The sequence below is a fragment of the Dermacentor albipictus genome, chromosome 9 (genome assembly GCF_038994185.2).
Source record: "Dermacentor albipictus isolate Rhodes 1998 colony chromosome 9, USDA_Dalb.pri_finalv2, whole genome shotgun sequence".
Taxonomy (NCBI): domain Eukaryota; kingdom Metazoa; phylum Arthropoda; class Arachnida; order Ixodida; family Ixodidae; genus Dermacentor; species Dermacentor albipictus.
In genome coordinates this window covers 4,683,958-4,697,551 of record NC_091829.1, presented here as the reverse complement: position 1 = coordinate 4,697,551, position 13,594 = coordinate 4,683,958, and the positions used below count along the sequence as shown (strand labels likewise).

General features: G+C 46.8%; 1 protein-coding gene and 1 long non-coding RNA gene across 9 annotated transcripts in view; one reads left to right on the top strand and one right to left on the bottom strand.

The window, feature by feature from the left end:
* Positions 1–13,594, top strand: part of LOC135906106 (GTP-binding protein 2) — a 133,904-nt gene that overhangs the window by 82,622 nt on the left and 37,688 nt on the right. For all 7 annotated transcript variants that reach the window (XM_065437314.2, XM_065437315.2, XM_065437312.2 and 4 more), the window contains exon 8: positions 478–696. In XM_065437314.2, the coding sequence (XP_065293386.1) occupies positions 478–696 (219 nt within the window). The remainder of the gene's footprint in view (positions 1–477; positions 697–13,594) is intronic.
* On the bottom strand, positions 8,230–11,549 carry LOC139049844 (uncharacterized). 2 transcript variants are annotated; one of them, XR_011508610.1, is made up of 5 exons: positions 11,215–11,549; positions 10,014–10,161; positions 9,831–9,911; positions 9,696–9,755; positions 8,230–9,184 (listed from the first exon to the last, which is right to left on the bottom strand). It is a non-coding gene; the product is annotated as an uncharacterized lncRNA (long non-coding RNA). The 2 variants fall into 2 exon arrangements; XR_011508609.1 differs by having other exon boundaries at positions 9,696–9,911.

Genomic DNA, 13,594 nt, shown 5'->3' with positions numbered 1-13,594 from the left:
TGAGGCAGCTCAACATTTGCTGCACGATGCATTGCTGCTTTTGAGGCTTGGGCCGCCATGTCCAGCACCTGACGATCCCGCTGATTTCAAGCACATCATCGAAGACGATGTACAACTTGAGCCCACCCCTCATGTAATACCACGTCGCTCCGCCTTAGCCTTCGCAGTGCAAGATAATTAGTATAGAATATGGAAATTTCTTGTGCTCAAATATATGACACAGAGATTACGCATGTCAAATTTTAAAATGGAACTTCATATTATATAGGGGCCTTTGTGGTATTGCAGGTTTTGGCCCCAGAATAAGCTAAGTTCAGGTTTGACTATACAGTGCAGCCAACCTCTGATGCATGCGGCAGCCATGGCTTTGCTGCAGCAGAAGCAGAAATGGCGAGCACAAGTAATCCTTGTGCCTATCAGTGATTGCTTGAACACAGCAATGTGCATGCCACTTGATGTCCTGAGCTCCCTGTGTAGGGTCCCGGCTGCAAGAAGCTTCCCCTGGAGGTGCTCTGTGAGGATGATGCCCTGACCGCAGCAGCACGGGTTCGTGAGGGCAGTGTGGTGCCTGTGTTCCTGGTGTCGTGTGTGAACGGTGACGGCCTAGGCCTGCTCTACACGTTCCTGCATGTGCTGCCACCTGGCCACGGGCCCAAGGAGCGTGATGGGCTCATGCGCCTGGCTCCCGAGTTCCAGGCAAGGCTCGCATGCTGCGGTACAGCAGTAGGGCTTGGTGAATGCACAGTAGTGTAGAAGCTCTTGCACACAGTCGGGCATGGCATGAAAAATTGTAGCTTGCTGCTTTTGTGTCTGAAAGGTGCAAGCTCAAGAAGTGTTATTTGGCGAGCTTCCACAATTATTGTTGCACTAGTAACAAAACTCAAGTACGCAGACCTAAGTTTAGGGAACTGAAGTGCGAAGTAATGATGTTTACTGCAAATGCAAGGAAATAAAAGGTGAAATAAGGGTACAGAATTTTTAATCTTCATCACACGTAACTTTTGAATTAAGTACATAATCTGAACACTTGGACTTAAATTGGCACTCAGAAATTCAACTTGATGAGAGAATGCCCGACTTGTTCTTGTCTGTTGTCTTGCCATCCTAGTGAATCGCGCACATCACCATTAGCCTTAAGTCACAACTTGATAAGCTGATAAAGCATTTGTACACCTGTGCATTTGCCACTGTTTGTAGGAAACACTATGGTATTGTGATTTGACTGTGTGGACACTCTATGCTGCTTAAAGTGATCTTGAACCAACCCTCGGGCTTGGGGAAAGAACACAGTTTGCGGATAGCATATGCTGCTAGCGAACATCTCGGCCAAACTTTGCAGTTGGGTGCAGCACATGGAGCTCACAAGCAGAGCGCAAAGTGACTTTTTTCTCAAACAATCTCTTTTCTAACGAGGCCTTTTCTCCTCGCCCATTTTGAAGCCACCGGCGGCTTAAATATGTTGTCACATGCAAGATTCTGATAGACATCTGCTATTGGCTGGTAGCCCACATCAATTAGAAAGGGTGCTTGGATCAGTGCGCTTCTTACCACCTTTACTGTTAATGTTTATCGACGCGGTTTAATAAACAGGCTCAAGTTAGGAAACATCTGCGTTTCGATTTTCAACAAGAATTACATAGTACTTTCAGAAGTACAACTATCATACTGTCGCCAACTATTGTCTGCTAAATCGTAGCCGTGGAGCCCTGCTAATTTCAATTAGTCTTAAACACTCAAGTGGCTTCACATCAGATGACATGTATGCTTGCCAGCGTGTGCTCACTCCTGGCCACTCGTAGCCACTCCTGGCTACACGCCATGGCAGACTTCTCTTCGTATTGAGCTATTGATGGTCCTTCAAAATGTGCAGTTTAGGTGCGGCTGTAGCGCACTACTATGTGCCACAGTGGTCCGGTCACAAAGACGACATGCCCAGCGGACTGATGGTGCATGAGCAATGGAGTCTACAGAATCAGGCTTCTGCCTGATTGAGCGGACTCAGCTAAAATATAATTTGTGGATGCCAGGCATCAGTGTCTGTCTGGTTTTTCTTCCCCCACAAATTGGTGACCCGGATTTCACGTCATCGCTCTCAGCTCTGGTTGCCTCAGCTGCTTCGCTGGGCCTACCGCTGCAAGGAGCTCGAGCCCCTCTGTCTTTGCAGTCCGCCTTCTATCCAGTCAGCCATGGCCTCAGATTCTCCCGATCAAGTGCTGCCGTCAGAGCCACCTACCCATGATCCCAAGGCTTCCGCTCTCAAGCTTCCGGAGTTCTGGTCATCGGACTCCGAACCTTGGTTCATTACCATCAAATCATTGTTCCATCACCACTGCCTCAGTTCGCAGTTGACCATGTTTGACCATGTTGTTGGAGTACTTCCACCTACTACTGCTGCGATTGTTCACGATGTTCTATGCTCTCCACCCATCGACTGCCCTTATGACCACCTTAAGGCGACGCTCATCCAGCGCACCACTGAAACAGAGCAGCATCGATTACAACAACTTCTTGGAGCTTGGTGACCTCAAACCTACTGGCTATGCAGGGCTATGCATACTGTCATTCCCCCCGACAACGATGTTCTTCCTGACATGTATACGTCAACCCTGGCTTTGAGAACTACAGGCACGTCTTTGTGCACCACGACGCTGTGCGTCTTCCCTTACAGCCCCTGTCTGATGGTCCATTCAAAGTACTCAAGCATCCACCGAAAAACTTTCTATTTCTCATCTACAGCTGGGAAGATACGGTCTCCGTCGACTGTCTGAAGCCTGCCTACTTGGACTGTGACACTTTAGCCACTTCTGCTGTCCCATTGCCTCCCGACCAGGCCAGTCTTACTCGCCGCATAAGTTTTGCACCACTGCCATCCGTGCTTAGCCATTCGTCCAGCTCACAGCTTCCTCGCTAGAAGGGGGGCACTGTAGCGCACTATTATGTGCCACAGTGGTCTGGTCACAAAAGACGATGACACGCCCAGCACGCCGACGGTGCACGAGCAGTGGAATTGGCGGAATCAGGCTCCTGCCTGATTGAGCGGACTCTGCTAAAATGTAACTTGTGGACACCAGGCACCAGTGTCTGTCTGGTATTTCTTCACCCGCATGGCTACTATCTGCCATTCAAGCTGGCGAAGGACAAAGCCAATTCACACAACGTGACATGGCCAGACTGGAGCACATGAGCACAAGCACACACTCCAGCCCTCTCGTGCATCGTGCACGTAGTTATCCACTACAGTTGCACATAGCTGTGTCTGCAGCGTAGAGTAGATACTACAGCTGCCGCGGGGTGCTGTGATGAGCCCGCTCACTGAGCTTGCCATGGATCACTGAGCATAACAGCGTGCTCTGATTGGTATCTGTAGGTGACGTGACTCCAGGCGTATGGTGAGGCAACCCTGCTCACATCTGATGAACAGGTCATCTGCTTCCCAAATTGCACACCGTCGAAGTGGTTCGTCATCAGGGTTGAAGCTCGTTACTTTAGGAATCCTTCCAGCGTGAGTCCGGAGTGTGGCATCCACTGCCTAGCCGATGTGCATGCAGCCAACGTACTCACACCAGCAAACATAAAAATGATGTTTGTTCAACCCTTGGAAACTGTGCTATTGCCGTAGAGATAAGGGAAAAAGGAAACGTGCTACTTGTGCCACTCGGTGCAAGAACAGCCGTATGTAGCTATCTAGTACACTGTAGCAGAGCAAAGGGATGAGACACCGCGAGCTTAACTGAAGGCTCAGGAATAACCTCCTAGTTTGATGCGTCATAGGCAGCGAGATTAGAAGTAGTCGCAGTGCAAACCGTGCAAGGCATTGAAGGGGTGGGAGCTCCGGGAATGCAATCAAAGGCAATCAATAACTTCGCTTCTGCTGAACTCATTGAAGTACTTTTTGCTGCAAAGTATTTCTGAAATTGTGCATTTTACAAAAATGCATTTTCCAACCTCAATAAAATACGATTCAGAACCCTTTTAAAACTAAGTGTGTCCAGCTTTTTGTTAGATAGGAGTGGAGGCAATGATGGGTGGGATGCTTTTTTTTTCCCCCGAAGGGCATTGCAGAGCAATGAGGCTGACTTCCGCACCTTCCCAAGGCCCGACACATGCCTGTGACATTAGCAGTTCTTGATGAAGTAAGCTTGCTGATGCCATATGATGCTTTCGAATCCACCTAATGTATTTTCCAAATTGTGTTTAGCAGTGTTTGTGGGAGACCTTCACCTTACTACTTCTGTTCTTGCCATAGGCACCTTTAGTTAAGGTGCCAACACAACCTACCCATTTATTTTGTCAAAGCATAGTCACAAGGTGTAAAGCCTTTGCTCAACATGGATTCTCTTTTCTTCCCCTACGTGGCGTAATCTCCCAATACACGCATCACTCTGCATCGGATTGGTGAAACATATGGAAAAGTGCTTGTATGAGTCACTTTTGCAGATGTGCCAGTGTCTCAATTTAGCAACTTGCATATCTTAAGCAAACAAATATTTGCTTCAGTCTAAGTGATGCTACAGTGGGCCCTGCATTTCAACTTTTTCATACCAGCAATGCAATAGTGCTCATTATAAAGGAGCATGGTCAACCAAATGTTAGGTCGATATCATTGTATGTATTGGATAATAGTAGGAGTTGCCACATTTAATTGTTATAGCCGATAATGTGACATGCGAACCGTGTAGTAAGTGGTTTATTTTGCCATAAGTCACACACAAAAGTTGTTATATCTGTTGTTATATTCACTGGTATTGTTATAAGCGCATTAGACTGTAATTGCAATTCATGAGGTGGGTAGTTGGCAAATACTACACTAGGAAGGCCAATGCCTTTTCTGGTAAGAAAGTGTCTTTTTGAATCTGAGTGGGTCTTCCTAAGTTTGTTACATCTGGGCTAGTGTCTAAGCCTCACCAGCTTTTTGCAGTTTCTTTTTCTTTCTCTCATTTAAGCACATATGGCAGGTGCTCTGGAATCATGACTGACAGCTTACCATCACTCTTGACAACAAGTGCACAATCCATTGCATTTAACCAGTAAGTTAAGCCTCTATATAACGAAGTCGGTAAAATCGGCATTTTGCTTCGTTATATTGAAATTTCACACAGAAAGGGTCCTCAGAATTTTCCAAATTATTGGGCAATCGAAAAAAGCAAATTTGAATGGGAAAACAATTCATTTTGATAAATTTGGGAGTCAGCGATGAATGATATGGTTTCATGCCACGTATGTCGACAACATCTTCACAACGGTGGTATAAATTAAGCGAAGCCAGCCGTGCTTTCGTGTGCACTCCGCTCGCACCCCCGCAGGTTCTGCAGGGTTTTAATCCTGTCAAATAAAGTTATTCATTCATTCATTCTGCCTTCACAGCAGATAGCGTCGCCCGCACTGGGATGACGCTATGAGGAATAGCGCCGGCAGCGGGGAACGAATACTTTGTCTGCCTTTTGTTCTAACGGTGCACTGAAATTCGAGATTACGCAGCATCCCATACTAAACATGCGAGAAGACAGCTTACAAGGTGCCATGCCCCCTCAGCACACCCACTCTTTGTACATGCGGCAGAGTCCCTCTATAGCAGGGTGAGGGGTTCAGTATGCACTCAGTCGCGCTTACAGCCATTCACAGCCACAACCGAGGCTTTCGCCAACTTACTCCCCCCCCCCCCCCCCTCACACACACACACTCCCCCACCCTCTCGCGCACGCTTGAACGCGTTTACGCAAGCTCACTCCCCTCCCCTCTTTTTGCCTTTGCTTGCACAGGAAGGCAACACTCGTGAAGCCACCATCTTTCTTGTCTCACCCTCGCACGCTTTCACTCACACCTAAAACACACAGGATGCGATAGGATCTTATTGCACTTGGACTTTATACAGGTCATGATGCAGCTTCACTTTGGCGGTCACTCTTGTCACACGAGACGCAATGTGCGGAGACATGCATTAGCAAGCAGCTGCTTGTAATTCAATCATTTGACCATCTGCATCCATGCAAGTTTCCCTTTATTGTCTCAGCATTCCTTTGCGGTAGCAGCAAAATTTCTTTATATTGAAATCATATACAAACACACCTCGTTATATTGAGGTTCTAAATACACACATGCTGTTCTGAGGACAAGAGGTCACGAAAAGTCAAATACAGTAATCCCTCATTATAACGAAGTCAGCGAGATGGTGAAAAAAATTCGTTATAAGGGGCAATTCGATATAAGCGACCACTAGAGGCAAGCTAATGCAGTTGAGCTTTAATTGCACCACAACTGCGAGGAAGTCAAAATACAAGCAAAACTTTATTCAGGTGCAAGAAAGGCTGTGAACTTTGGCTGTTTCAAGTTCCTACCGGGTGCGAGCACCCCCTGCTTTAATTTGACCAAGCACTGCACGAGGCCGTGGTCGCCACCCATGCATTCAACCTTATTTCGCAGCAGGCGTAGGTACTCCCGCGTCTGCGCCATAGTTGGCACTTCACGTGGCTCTTTGTCCTCGTCGGGGCAAACAGCAGTGTCAATTAGCATCTCCGCATTTGTCGCTGGGGCGGCCGCGGGAGCAGCAGCGTCAGCGGACACGAATGTGTTGAAGTCGCCTTCTACCTCTTGGCCAGCAATATTATGAACAGCCTCGTATTGGCAACTCAAATCAACATTAGGGGGCGCTGCGGAGCCTGACCCGGTCTGGCTACACTGTGCAGTATGGCGGCTTTACGGAGGTCCCCGCGTACGCTTTCCTTGGTGAAAACATTAAGTTTGTTGCACTGCGATGTTAATTCGCGCTGTTTTGTGGGGGGAGAACGGGTAGTGGACGTCGAGCACCTCATTTTAGTCGGCACCAGTGGTACAAAGAGTAATTAAGTAGAAGTGGTCGCGCGTGTGTGCAAACCTCCGGCGTGACAGCGGACCCGCACGAGATTGTGGTGAGAATCGCCGACGCATTCCGGGACCCATCGATCGTGGAGGCAAAGTGTTCGTGCACTGCTGGATTGTCGCAAAAGTGCAAGCACATCTCGGCTGTTTCTCCTGGCACCTTATCCTGGAACATTTGGTGTAGTTGTCAGTCCCTTTAACGTTTCGTCTCTACATTGCGTTTCAATGCTGTTCATAGTGCAAAGATCGTAGTAAAGCGGAATGTTCATGTGCGTGCACCGTTGTAAGCAGAAGAGATCCTATTATGTGCCGAACTGCAACTTAGCTTCACCTTGTGCTGTGGCGCTTGGGGTTACCTATCACAATACATATCCTGCTTTTTTTCTTTTTTTTTTGCCGACATGACTGTTCGTTTCCTATGGCTCATACGCTATTGTTTCACAATTTGTGCTCGAGCAACTGCGTTATATCAGTGGCGACTCAGGCAGAACTCATGAAACCAACTTTTGTTGTCTTTGTTAGTGCCCTTCTTAAAGGGGCCCTGAAACTGGCATGCCGCATGATATACATACCACGACCACCACAAGCTCTGTTCGCAGGACGATCAGACAGCCGTGTGTATTTATTGGTCTCTGTAAGTGATGTAGCTCCAGGCGTCCATCTCGCGTTTAGAGAGTGCCACACATGCCTGAACCACAAGTAGCAATGTGTAAAAAAAAAAAACTTGACCAGGACCTTGCTACCTTGCCATGCACCGTGTAGCTTCCAGCACACTAGCTGAGGCGAAAGGAGAAAGCAATGCATCAGTGCAATAACTACTAATTCCGCTTACAGTTCAATGATTCGAAAAATTTTTGCAGCAGGCGGTGTCCTTTTGTAGTGAGGTAACTATGATCAGTCGGAAGCGTTTCAGTGCCCCTTTAAGTGTTTGTTAAGTGCTTTAAGTGCATGTTAAACTTTTATGTCACTTACTTTCCATTTATTGATATGTTGATAGTAAGGACAGCTCTATATGCTCTCTGGAGGTCAATAATTATCATTCACTGATGTTAAGTCTGCACAAGTGTCTCCCCATGTTGTATTACCAGTGGTTTAGTTATGCTTCCCAGGACAGCCATTTGCACTGTATTCAACAAACTGGGAAGAAGCATAAATTATGGTACATATACCAGCTGGGGTCATTTGAATCAAACCATTCTTTCAGAGTACTCAACTCTGGTGGCCAAACTTTTTAAATACTCATCGTATGCAGGTTTGACACTGTTCCATGTTACTTCTCATGTTCTGTTTGGCCAGATATACCCTCATATGCTAAAAAGTGCAACAAAAATGGGCTTGAGTAAAACGTATGAGGCAAGTACAGTGAACAAAATATTGAGTGCATGTGGTTTATTTTGTGAAAAAATACAAGTAAGGAAAGGGACAACAAACCGCCATTGAAGAATAACCACAACTCTATGCACACAGATCATAAGTGAACTGCAAATATCTCGGAATACCATAAGATGAAAACTTGCATCAGAATGCGTAGTGTAAATCAGCACTTCAATGAAGAATACAAGTTGCAAAAGAATGTGCATTGCTAATTTACAAAAAGTGTGTTGAAGTTGAAGTCTGCAGGTTTGGCCAATGCAAACAAGTGCAGCATGTAGATCACATGGCAACGACCGTGTCTGAAAAGTATGAAGTGGCTGAGTGGCATAAAAAATGCTGGATTTCCAAACAGAAGACTGCACTTACTCTCAAGGCCGCCACGCTTTGATGGAGCCAAGGTCACACGCACAAATGCCTCTATGCAATACAGGCTACTTGCAATATCGCCAGCCATGGCACGACTTCAGGTGAATCACCTAATGCCGAATATGCAAACGCGCCACTGGAATTCATCTTTTGGTGGCACAGCCACAGTTACTTTTAAAATTTCACACATCAACTGAGCAGTCTCTGCAATTATGTTGCTACATGTAGTTAGAGAACAGTTAAAAAGGTGACTCAAGAATGCAGTGGAAATATGCTTCAATTTCACCAATGTCAATGCAACTGTTTTTACACATAACTGGTGCCGTCCTGAAAGTGGATGAATTTTTGTGTAGCACGTCACACGAGCATTCAGAACATCGAATGATGGCAGGCCTGTGAATGTATTTACGTCGCTACTATTTATCGTGTTCACAAACTTCTGTGGAAAAGTACCCGATGTCACTTGGGCAGCCTTGCTTTCTGTAAGCCTTGTCCGTGAAGCCATTTCTAGTAGGAAATTTGCCACGTCTTTTTCTTCTCTTGAGTACTCTGCCATTAATGTCTGGAGGCCAGGTTGGCAAGCACATTCCTGTCACAAAACAAAAGCAAGAGTTGTAATGTCTGACATATCTGACGCGAAATGCAGCTTCTTTTTGTCATTCCAATAATGCACGTCAGTGTATTAAATTCAATGTTGGAAGTAGGAAAGCCAAGCTTTTTGCATCAGTTAATTTGCACCCATCACACACCACAATCCTTTCACGAATTAATCCAGAAAACATGCTGCCGGCTAGGTAAAGACAGCTACCACATCACAAATATATAGAAAAAATAAATTGCCATATTTGCTATGTCCTTGTCCCTTATGGTGTTTGCAAGGCTTTGGTCAATGCTGTTAGGGGATGGGAAATCGTCCTGCAATGTCAGATAGAGTTCAGTTCAAGAAACCAGTGGTTAAGCAATGTGTGCACAAGTTGCAATTAATGTGCACCCATCACACACCACGTGCTACAATGCTTTTACGATGTAAATCCAGAAAGCATGCCACCGTCTAGGTAAAGACAGCTACCACAACACATACATATACAAAAAGAAATTACCATATTTCCTTTGTCACTTATTTGGTCCATGCTATTGCGGTCAGGGGATGGGAGATCGTCCTGCAATGTCAGAGTTTAATCCCAAGGAATTAGTGGTGAAGCAATGTGTGCACAAGTTGCAGGCAGCCAATTTACCATGGTGGTCGTGCTGACAGGTGCATGGGGCAACACCTTTGCTTCTAATGGGGAGGCAACAGTTTCTTTGCTTGATTCATTCTGTAATGCATTAAAAGGTGTTGACATCTATTGCATGCTTGTAGACATGGTGTATGTACCATAAGCATATAAGTGCTGCACCATGTAGTCAAATTAACTTACTCTGGCTGACCGATACACACGTCGGCGAAGTCTTGCCAGTGAAAGCTCTTTCATATGAGCATCCTTGTTCTCATCATAACATGACGTCCTTGGCAGGTTTTCAGTTGGTATTGCATTTTTTTCAGCCGCTGTCTTTGACATGCTACATCTGAAAAAATAAATGAATTGTTTATGCTTTGTTGTGCCTCAATATGGGCTGCACCCAGAATTTTTTTTCTTTTTACCTCAGAAACAAAGCCACAATATTTATAAAAAAGCATTTGCAAGGAAATGAAGCACGGTTTGAGTGTGCAAGGCTATGCAACGATGTACACCGAATGTAGCATCTGCAAAACGTAGTTGAAAGCTGCTCATAACACAAAGTACACAGGTGCAAACACCACCACATGACCGGAGTAGTTATGCCACTGAGTTGGGGATGATTTAATAACACAGATAAAGCTAGCTTAGGTACTAATACTGCACATACATATGCGACACGTCAGTAGACGGCGGACGCCGTAAATTTTCCTCGAAACTAGCAAACGCGTGTAAAATTGACATGTGGCTGTCGCGTAAGTGGCAAACTTCTGCAATGAACGCGATAGGCTCGCCGTCGGTGCGAAATACCAGTGTCATATGGCCACTCTTGAGCACGTCAGAGATTCTCAAGTGCAAGTGGCAAATTCGTAATCAGTCGCGCTGGGAAGTGCCCGCGTGCAGTGCGCCTGTGCTGCAAGTTCATCCGCACCACGCATGATATTTATTCCGCTTTAGCATGCCACATACGTGGCACGTTTACACTCAACACTTCCCGAACTTGCTAGTACATCATTCGTAAACATTTGAATCTCCGACGCCCGTATAAGTTGCGCGAGACGTGCTGGGCATCAAAAGCCTCCCGAGTTACAGCCGGGTGTAGCCAACGAGCGCAGAGGTGACGTTGCTCGCAGAAACCGCTGTGAAGCGTCGAACATGAGCTCTAATTACAGCCAATGTGGTTAACGAGTGCAGAAGAGACGTTCCTCGGAGAAACCGCTGTGACAGGTCTCGAACCTGTGCTCGAATTTCGCGTTGCGGCTAACATATGCAGCAAATAATGCATATCCCAATCGCCAGTGCCCGCAATGCGAAACGTGTTTACATAAGGTGACACAGTGACATGTATAATGGCCACGCACAATGGTCATGCATTAGGGTCGAGTTCACAATAGTGTCTCACCTGGTAAGGAGAAATTATCCCGTGCAAAATGCCGTGAGCAAACAGTCACTGTAAGCGTCACAGCCTTGCCGATGCGGAGGTTAGCGATCCACCTGGTTCTGCGGCTTCAGCCTTTCCACTCGGAGGGAAGTGCGTGAACGGAAATATCGCGGTCCTTCCATCTCGCTGGCACGCACCGAGGAACACAGCAGAACTGCTTGGCCGTTCGCTTTTTCTTTGCTAGCAGCTTCATTCTTCCGTCCGCGACAGCAGCCTCCACGGCACACACGGCGACTGGACCTCTGTATTTCGTTTCTCCCTACTGCCGCTAGGTGTCGCATGAATTGCTGGAGTTGCGAATAGATCACTGCAAGTCCAAACATCGTCAAGGTCGCTGCCGCCGCCACCGGAAAAGCCAGCATGCGCAAAGCAGTTGGCGACCTTAGAAGGTGTGAGTTATTTCCATGAAAAGTTCAGAAAATGGATCGCACCAAGCAGATCAATGTTATACCTCTTGCTGGCATCATACGCTGTGAGCATGCGCTGCAAAAGAGCCTTGCTGTACAGCTTTCGGGTAGTCTCAATGATGCCCTGATCCATCGGTTGCAGTACCGTATATTGTGTTTGCAGGTTAAAATTCCACAGCGATTGGCTTCAGGTTGTCGATCTCTTCCCGCAGCTCGGACAATTGTCAATTATGAAAAGCAGTTGCCAATTCTTTGTGTTGAGTCGTCTGTCCAGAAGGCGCATGTAGTCTTCAAAAATGGCAGCAGTCATCTGTGCCTGCTTGTTACTTTTGTAGATGCATTCCTTGGGAATAGTTGCATTTCGGAAGCACCATGGCTTCTCCGGCTTCCCCAATATCAACAAGGGAAGCTTGTTCTCGCTTGTTGCGTTGGCACCAAACAGCACAGTGACATGCTGCTTGCTCTGTTTTCCTCCCTATGAGGATCTGCCGGCGGTAGTGAATGTGCGATTCGATGGCATCTTGTAGAAAAATGCAGCCTCATCTAGGTTTTAGATGTCTTTGTCTTCATACTTTTCACATAGAGCTTGGAGCCGATGTTGGCACCATACGTCTAAAGTGTCACTGTTCATGGCTGCGATTTTGCCAATAATCGACTTCGAGGTCATGCAGTGTCGTTTCTTGAAACGCTCAAGCCAGCCGTTGCTGCACTTGAAATCTTTATGGCCCATTTGGAGGGCGAGAGCTTTGGCTCTTGCAGTAAGTGCAGGTCCATCTAAGGGGAGATTTGCACTCCTGGTGTTCTTCAGCTATTATAGAAGTGCACCTTCCACTTCGGGTTATTTCGAATCGTGATTGCTCATTCTCTTCGCCAAGACGCTCGTTTCAAAGCCATTTCAAGCACAGCTTCGTTGTTTTTCAACACAGTTGATAAAGTAGACGGCGCTATGCCAAATTCCTTCGCAATATCAGTTTTCTGCTGGCCATCTTTTACTGCTTCTTTCATCAGCAGAACTTTCTGCTCCAAAGTCAGACACTTTCACCCGGAGACTGACGGAGCCATTTATCACTGTAGACTGCAAAAGCACATGCGAAAAATGCCTAATGAAGCACTCCAAAGAATGCACAATCACATGGCCTGCAGCATGGATCCGAATGCACAGGCCGTCGGCGCCAAAGTGACTGAACATGGTGGGTGATGCAGAACGCACAAGCTGCAAAATGTCGTCAGGGCATCTTGCTCTTCTCATCAGTGTGCGCTGGTGATGGCGACAGTTGCAATAGCGGGCTTGGCATCGGCTTAACGTGTAGCGGAAGGAAGGCGATTGAAGTTGTGGAGACCAAGAAGCAGGAACAGTGGAAGGGCACCCGTTGGTGGAAGATTGTGCTCAGAACCGCAGGCCGGAAGAGGGCAGCTTTGGAGAAGCAGCAACATCGAAGCTAGCAATGAGGAAGCGAGGAGTTGACATAAAAGTGAGTGAGAGGAGTCACTGGCATCCAAACGGCTTGCAGACTGGAGAGCGAATTAGGAGGCGAAGGCAGTGGCCGCTTTTATAGGGTGGATGCAGAGGTCACGGAAGAATACGAGAGTATCACACTGGAAAATGCTGCAGATGCCGTGGCTCGAGTCTGAGGTTGTGTTTGTTGTGCCTAAAGAATGATTAGCTGCTCATTGCAGCTACGCAGCGCGATCGTGAAAACTGAACAGTTTTGCAGTAGGGGCTTTGCATGATCGCTGGGTAATTTTTTCTCGAGGCGTGCAGCTGTGAAGTTTACAAAATGGGAGTTTTTCGGCACACTTTTGTCGACGACACTGTGCTAATTCTACGGTTCAAGCGTCGGTGTTCGCACATCGTTGCATTCACGCCATTTACAAATGTGCAGGAAAAAAATTCAATGACCCTACCACGCATTTAGACCGTTTGTCTAAAGTCG